At 42.9% G+C, this 8,296-nt stretch overlaps 1 protein-coding gene across 4 annotated transcripts in view; it reads right to left on the reverse strand.

The window, feature by feature from the left end:
• Positions 1 to 8,045, reverse strand: part of letm1 (leucine zipper-EF-hand containing transmembrane protein 1) — a 28,193-nt gene extending 20,148 nt beyond the window's left edge. For all 4 annotated transcript variants that reach the window (XM_080850615.1, XM_080850613.1, XM_080850614.1 and 1 more), the window contains exon 1: positions 7,691 to 8,045. In XM_080850615.1, coding sequence (XP_080706741.1) covers positions 7,691 to 7,769 — 79 coding nt within the window. In that variant the 5' untranslated portion in view covers positions 7,770 to 8,045. The remainder of the gene's footprint in view (positions 1 to 7,690) is intronic.
• Positions 8,046 to 8,296: the final 251 nt, after the last annotated feature.

The raw sequence follows: 8,296 nt of genomic DNA on the forward strand, positions 1-8,296 counted from the left end.
TCACATACTGGCACAGGTTTTCCATTCGCTACACTGGAGGTTGCCATGGTGATATTAATTCAGCACACAAGCTGTGATGGTGTGAGAAAGCCCTATACTGTTACATCAGGCAAAAAAAGCTCAAGGTTTAAATGATTACTATTTGTAACACCAAAACCTCATAAAGGATTTACTTTTGAGTGTACCAGAGAGATCTGACCACATTCCTTCACTTCTTAAGACTAGCATTTGGATAACATCATCAGTGATGCATCGTGCACTGACCTAAAAAACATAGACAGGCCAGGGCTAATTACAGACACTCCAAATACTGAGGTGTAGCTGGGCTTGCTAAAATGTGTATGAGTCAAAGAGAGGTTGCTTGCTAAGACGTCAGCCACGGCAATGTCTATTCAGATTGTTCTAGATCAGACGGTGCTGGTGCTGGATCTAAGGCGGTTGGAATCTGTAGGGATATAGACTCAGGGTCTGTGCCTGAAACCCACTGAGTACAGGGACAACATTTTTGACAAAGTATACAGTTACACTATGGGAACTAAATCGGCAAAGCCTTCACCATCAGGCCTGGCAATGGCACTCTTGTAAAAGCAGAACCTAGAGATCCCACAGACCCTCTAAGCAGTCCCTTCAGCTTTTCACGATTCTGTAATTGCGAAATCAACACAAAAACAGCCATTTACCATTGACCACACAAAAAGCTGCAGAAAATAACCACTGATGTTAAATGACAACTTATTCATCAATTTGTGTGATGGATTGACAACCACTATGAAGTTATCATAGTATTAAGACATTAGCTTGATGTTCACCACATAGCTGGATCTATAACATACATGTTCTTCTGTCTTGTATTCAGTTGTGAAATAGTAAATAATGTTCAAACATGATATTACACTTGAAGTGCAACTCCAACTTAGAATGTGTGTTTTTTTTAGCTGTAAACAAAATAGGACTAAACTATGTGAACACATCAATGCTGATGTTAATATTGACAAAATTGTATGTGTTTGGAATATATGGGTTGGAAAGTAGCTCAACAATCCATCTTCTGTTTTATATAACCCTGAGCCTTGCAAGGACAATGCTGATGTATCTACAACCGTTTGGTCCATATCCACGTCATGACATAGGCGGCCCACCTCCCCCAGCATCACCCCGAGAGTCTCATTTTCAGTTGCTGATTGACACTCATCATTCATAGGAGCTTACACTTCCAACCCCCCACGCCCCCCTCCCTCAGCGCCTTGCCCGCCTTTTAGCATTTTTCAAAAATATGCAGTGGAGTTGGAGCGGGGGTGGAGTTAGCCATTAGGGCCACTGTCCAGGGCAAAGTGTCCAATCACTTATTCCAGTGGTGAGCCGATGAAATCTCTCACAGTTCAAAGGTTAATCAGCACCTTGTGGCGCTACAGCAGAACCTGTGGTAGACTTAGAACTTTAACCCCTTCAGCATCTATGAGCTGGACGCAGAGCTAATCCTGTAGTCGTAAAACACTCTTCACATACAGTATCTTCGCACGTGTGCATGCATACTACACTGGATGTTCACATGTACTGTATGAATACAGCAGCATTCTTAAAAGGATTTATAGGCATCTAGCAACGTGGCTGCAGATCATAACCAACTGAATACCTCTCCCTTTCCAAGTGTGTAGGAGAAGGTATGGTGGCTGTTAGTGTAAGGTGCTATAAAAATGCGAAAGGCCCTCTCTACTGCCAGTGTTTTGGTTTGTCTGTTCTGAGCTACTGTAGAAACATAGTGACACAACATGACTCCGTGAAAGAGGACCCGCTCCCTACGTGGATACAAATGGCTCATTGTAAACTTACTAAAACTGTGTGTTCACAGGTTATTGCACACTAATGGAAACATAATTATGACTACTATCTTCCATTTCAGCCAATAGATGACCATAAAACCTACATACTGCACCTTTAACTGCCATCCACTACAGGGTTATTGTCAGGGCAAGAAGTGGTGGGGGTAAGACAAAATTAGCCCTGACCTTTTTATTGTGGAAACCCCTATACTGTATCATCTGGAAACACTGGGAACGCACGCACACACACGCACACACACACACACACACACACACACACACACACACACGCACACATACAAGTGGTCAGTCTCCTGACCCATCTGTTAGGGGGAGCACTAGCATGAACCCACCAGACCCTCTAATCCTATTCTGTACGCACTAGTTCATCCAGTCTGAAAAACAAGACCCTTACTCCAGACTTGTAAATCCCCAGCCCCCTCCCACTGTCTAAACCTACAGGATATACTACAGTAACACACAGCACAAGCCGTCTCTGCTGTGGATTCACCTGCCTAATCGGCTCTCCACCTTCCTCTGTCCTTTCTTTCTATCCCTTCCTTTTACGTCCATCCTGCCTGTCTCTCCCTCACTTACTTTCCCTCCTTGACCTTTGATCCAGTGCCCCCTGGTCCATCTCACTAGGAAACGGGAAGTCCTGAGGAAAAGCTGTTACTTGCCCCCAAGGGAAATGCTGCTAACCCTAGGATCCGTGTGTGTGTGTGCATCTTAGTGGGTTGCTGTATGTAGAGCTTGCTAGTTGAACTGGAGTATTCAACTGGAAAAGAGATTACAATAGTGCGCCTGGGCTATGATGAGCTGATGTATGCTTTGCTCAGTTTAAAACATTGTTTCATCAGTTTTCTGCCTCCTAGATAATCAATCAGAATACACATTGTGTTCACCATTATCAGAAGTTGGCTGAAATAAAAAGGGCCAACTGCCCATATTGTCCAATGTCCGATGTATAAAATGAGAAGCGCATATTACATACAGTAGCAGTTTGATACCATGGTCAGGAAGTAAAGCAGAACATGGCATCAGTCTACTGGTAAATACTTTGCCAGAGAACCTCAGAGGGGCCCATATGAGGGCAAGTGCATCCATGGTGCTAAATGCTAAGGCACAGTTGGAATGCTGCCCAATGGTGGCACTTGACCAGATAGGACGATGCTGGTACCTGCTCATTACTGTTTGATATTTAACAAAGTCACTTATTACTCAATGCCTATATATGACCATACACCCTTTAAAGAAAAACTAAAGCTGTATTTTTGAATATGGGAGACTTATAATACAATGTAAAGACATAGGTCTAATTGTTAGTTGTCCCACAGTGAAATTATCTTGCCATTAAGACCTGAGTTTGTGATTGAGTGAGTGAGTGTGTGCTTGTGTGTGTGCGCGCATGCAGTGAGGCTGAACACTTTAATTGGCCGAAGAATACACTGCTGGCAAACCTTTGACCGCCTCCTCAACACACTAATCTTAGGAATGAGCCATGAGCTAGACTAAGCTGTGCTCTGTCTTCGGGTGTAAGGGTTCCTTTATGGAATTATGCCTGACACATATTCCAAGAACAGGCCACCAACTTGGCATTCACATTCTGCAGTAACACCACGGCAACATACAGGCAATGAGAGCTGTTTCAGAATAAAACCCATAAGTCTGTGCAGGGTTTGGGGTGTGGCTGCACACAGCCGACACAAACTCTCATTCAAACTCAAACTCTGTGGTCCTCATACTTCCTGCCTGCCTGTAGAGCACTGTTGCTATGGTAACATCAAAAAACACCCAAGTGGAAAAACACAGCTCTTGAGTTGTTGTGACATCATCACAGTCTAGTGGGAAAGCCTGTATCAGGCTCATTCTATCTAGTGCCTTTCCACCATGTCTCCTTACAGGGATGATCCAGCAAGTATAACATTAGACAAACATCCTCTAGCTTGAGAAATGCTGCAGCTTTCTATACCAGAAACTAGTAAGGTCTTGTGCTTTTCCAAAGAAGGGGTAGCTGATTGTTGGGCACACAGAGCAAGAATGGAAACGGTCAGAGCTGAGCATGATTGGGTGGCTGTAGGCTTTCCTCATGGTAAACTAGGGCAAAGCAGGCAGACTTCAATAGCTTTTCTCCCGAAGGAAGTTGTGCCAGACGGATCAGTTGTGACAGGGTGGACTCTGTTACACTTTCTGTGCCAGCTCAGTACATGTGTCTGGGTCTTACTGTGACCTTCAGGTCTTTATTCCATATAGTCCATAGGCCTCATTGTTGAAGTCGTATCCTCTATCTACAGATCAGTTCTATTTCTGTGTCGAGTGGTCTTTTCATCTATTTCTCATCACAAAATGATACCATCCACATGTACAGTAACTTATATGGCTTCTCTCTCTCACTCTGTGTGTGTGTGTGTGTGTGTGTGTGTGTTTTTTGCTCTTATCACGGCGAGCAGCCTCCTCTCTGAGCATGATAACACGCCACACAAACCGGGGCACACTGAGGCCTTTGAGCTCCAGTGAAGCAGAACCATAAAAATACTTGCGATGATTCCACACTCAGCCCCGACACACACACACACAGAGCCATGTCGAAGAAGACAGGAGGGAAGGAAAGTTAATGTGGTGGCCCGACCTGCTGTACGTCACAGAAAGACACAGAGAAAAAAATCTGAGACAAAGTCAAGGGCATTTCAACATAATGAATGCCCTGCAATGCTGTGGGAGGTTTGAACGTTTGATGACTTCTGGTCTGGTTAAAATGTATACCTTTGTCAAATAGTCTGCTGCACAACAACCTAGACCTAATGAGTGCAACAGATGGACAGATACAACAAAACTATGTTATTGACTTCAAGCTGTACACATGAAGGTGGGAAAACACGCCTAAGCTTTACGCCTCTATGTTGAAGATGTGCTTCAGGGCAGTATTCATGAAGTTTACTACTGTCTTACACAACTCAGCCTATAAATATGACACACACACACACACACACACACACACACACACACACACACACACACACACACACACACACACACACACACACACACACACACTAATGGAAGACTGGAAGCTCTCAGAGAACCTTTAAAAGAGTCTACACTGAACTCTTCACTGCACTCTCCTAGATAATTCAATAACAATTTCAGTGAATCTTAATTTTCTCTGATGGAGCAGGCAGCCGTCTTGACATCTTTATTTTAGTCTCTCAAGGCAGGACGGCTTGCTCAGACTAGCTGTGACCCAGGCAGCTGTCTAGCTCACTCTCATTGGCCACGTCCCAGCAGGCCTGCTTATTGGCTCCATTTCAGATGAGGAGCTTACTCTGATAGGCTGTACATCACCTGCATGGGTGCGAATGTTGAGCATGTACAAACACCAATGCCAACTATGCTTTAAAATGGAACACTGCAATCTGTGCCTCCATGACAACAGCAACATGTTCTGGTTTGCCTACCAGCAACGTGTGTGGCTGTACTAGGATGACCAATGACAACAACTGCAGCAAACACATATCTACGAGCACAACTCCCATTTTTAGTGTCAAATGGCAGACGGTTGACTTGGATCGCATTGTTTACAACACATAATACAGCTACATAGGTTGCAATTAAGGAGGACCGACTTGGCAGTTATTTGAGTGTGTGTGGACTGATTTTATAAAGAAAGGTACTTAGGCCATTTGAGAATGCACTGTGTTCAAGTCCATAGGCCTTCCAGGCAACTCTGTCTGTGTGCTGAGACAAGTTAATGTTTACCTGTACAGGTGTGGAGCCAGTCCATTAGTGTGACTGATTAATGTTGTAATGCTAGCCGGCCTGTTGTTTGCTGACACCTCAGTGGCAATCTCAGCGATCTCAGCCCTAAATACTGGGACTGTAACTAATCAGAGATCACTAACATGCATAGACCCTAACGAGCTTCACTCCATTATCAGCAGTGTATCTGTAAACCAACAGTATAGTATAATGTATCATTTCACCACACACGATGAAGTAATCATCCATTTAGCATTTGTTCTGTCTAATAATTAATTTCACAATACCCACCTCCCATCACTTTAAAGGAGACTTTAAACGTGAAATGGAGCTGTTTACTAGAAGCTTTACTTGGAAGCTAACGGTGTTGGGTGACGCTGCAGTTCTGTCTGAATCACAAACTGGGATAAGGAGATGCTTTTTTTTTGGCTGACCTAAAAATGGGCAGCCCCCTACCTGCATACTACAACAAAAACCACAACCACAAACTAAACATCTTAATTACTTTCAACCTATAATAATTATCTCCGCATTTATAAGAATGTCCCCACCTTTGTGATAAACATGCAACACAAGCTTTATCATTCAGTATGTATGCCGAGGTATGCCTGTCTGCTTTTATCCTGCGATGCACTGAGCAACACCGCCATTGCAGACTGCAGCGGCCTCGTTTCAGACAGTGGGGAACTGAGGTGTCCTCAAATAACCTCGCATTGGATCGGGTGACGGTGTTCACCATTCTCCCTCATAGGCGATGCATGTCGTTTCAAAAGGACACAAACACAGATATTCACCCTAAACCTGCTCTATGTTCATCGTCAGAATTTAAATAATTCTGTCTAGGTACCATTTCTATGTCATTATATTCGGTGTCTGAGCTTGTCAAAGTCTTTAAGCAGATAATATTTAGAAGCGGCAGCAACCGCAGTTTGTTCTGATAAATAAAGAAAACGGAAAGGATGACAATGTCTAACATGCCATGATATGACATTACATTTTCAGTTTTAGAGATCCAAGATTTTGGATCGGTTGTTACCTAGATAGGTAACGTCAGCTAGTTCTCTGACGTCGCATTACTTTTAACCAAAATTCAAAACAACCCAACTAAAGCATTCAAGAACTATTGATTTCGATGATGGGGGAAATGAACAGTATAAGGAAGGAGCACACATTGGAACAAGTCGCTGAAGTCGTGTCGAGTCGTCTAATTATCAACATTTCGATTCGCAATCTTTTGATTGCAAAGCAGCTTACGCTAGCTACTCTGCTTCAAATGCAAACCTGGAACACTGTCTGGAATTAATCAATATAACGTTAACTTACATGGTGAGGGTCAAACATTACTCCTATTATAGAAATGTCTTCTGTATGACACCAACAATGACCACACGAATTGCGATGCTTTCATCCATGTAACAACACCAGTCTTTCTGGAATGTACATACAGTATTTAGGTAAAGGGCCTAACTTGTCAATTGTGACATAAAGGACAAACACGTGTTTACACGTTGTCAGGTATTTATTGCCTGTACCTTAGCACAATGCAAAGCCGCACGTCAGCGATTTATAACGTTACCTGGTTTAAACAAATGAAAAAAGGGATACTTAAAAGACAAGGGCCTTTTTAACATTTCTAGACTTATGAAAACAATATATAGTCTATCAGACAATCGGGTTGTGAATCGCCATGCCCTTGATCTAAAGTAGCTAACAAACGTTAACATCATCATCGTTAACGGTGACTAAGTGAGTGGCTAACGTTAGCTAGGTCATGAACTTTCTGATACAGACCGCTTTACTGTCGTGGCAGCCGGTTAAATCCCTGCCAAAGCCGGTACATAACAAGTCCAGCCCGTCAACAATAGATACGTGGTCAACATAAGTTATGATATTGCACTTTGTAGATGTGTGATACATTCTGATAAGTTAACCTGTCTTCTGTAAGTTGATGGTCACTACATTGCCAGTCCTTACAGACCCAGTTAATGTTAGCTAACGTTGGCTAGTAACGTTAGACCAATGTCCCGTTATCATCATTTATATAAAATAAAGAAAAGTTCAAGTTATAATAACGAAAGATATGGTGGTAACAACTTTAAAAGACCACTTCTTACCTTTTCTGAACTCGTTTTTTAACGACCTCGATGTTTTCATTAATGGAGCCCGAGATCTCGAGAACAAAATTAAAGCCATTGTGATTCCGTTGCTCTGTATAAAAAAAAAAACATGTAATGAGCTAACTCTATCCGTAGAAAAGTGGGAATTAGTGGTCTGACGCAGCTACAGTCATAAACCGAAGTTCTTGCCCCATGTCCTTGTTCCCTCTCCACATTGGTTCAAGCAATAAAGCAACTTAATGAAAAGAACAGTAGTCATTTGCTTCCGTTTCACTGAATCTCACACGACCGACAGAGGGTGTATTTATTAACTTTGGAGTTCCCCGTTGCTCCAGCACAACTCGACGATGACAGGACAGTACCCTTCTTACTGTCTATAGACAGTACTGACAGAGAAACTGGCAGGGGCTCCGCCCTATTATGAATGGCTGGTATCACAGCCAATGAAATCAAAGTGTTGGGAACAGAATTTTCGCGTGCAGTACTGCGAACTGACTTTCAATTGGCTCAAAATCTTTATGATTGCCAATGTGAGACAAATGCGCGTTGCTAATGTCATCACACTTGCATAACTTATTAACATTGCTTGGTAGAAGAAGGCAG

Source organism: Sprattus sprattus, assembly GCF_963457725.1.
Source record: "Sprattus sprattus genome assembly, chromosome: 13".
Lineage (NCBI taxonomy): Eukaryota > Metazoa > Chordata > Actinopteri > Clupeiformes > Clupeidae > Sprattus > Sprattus sprattus.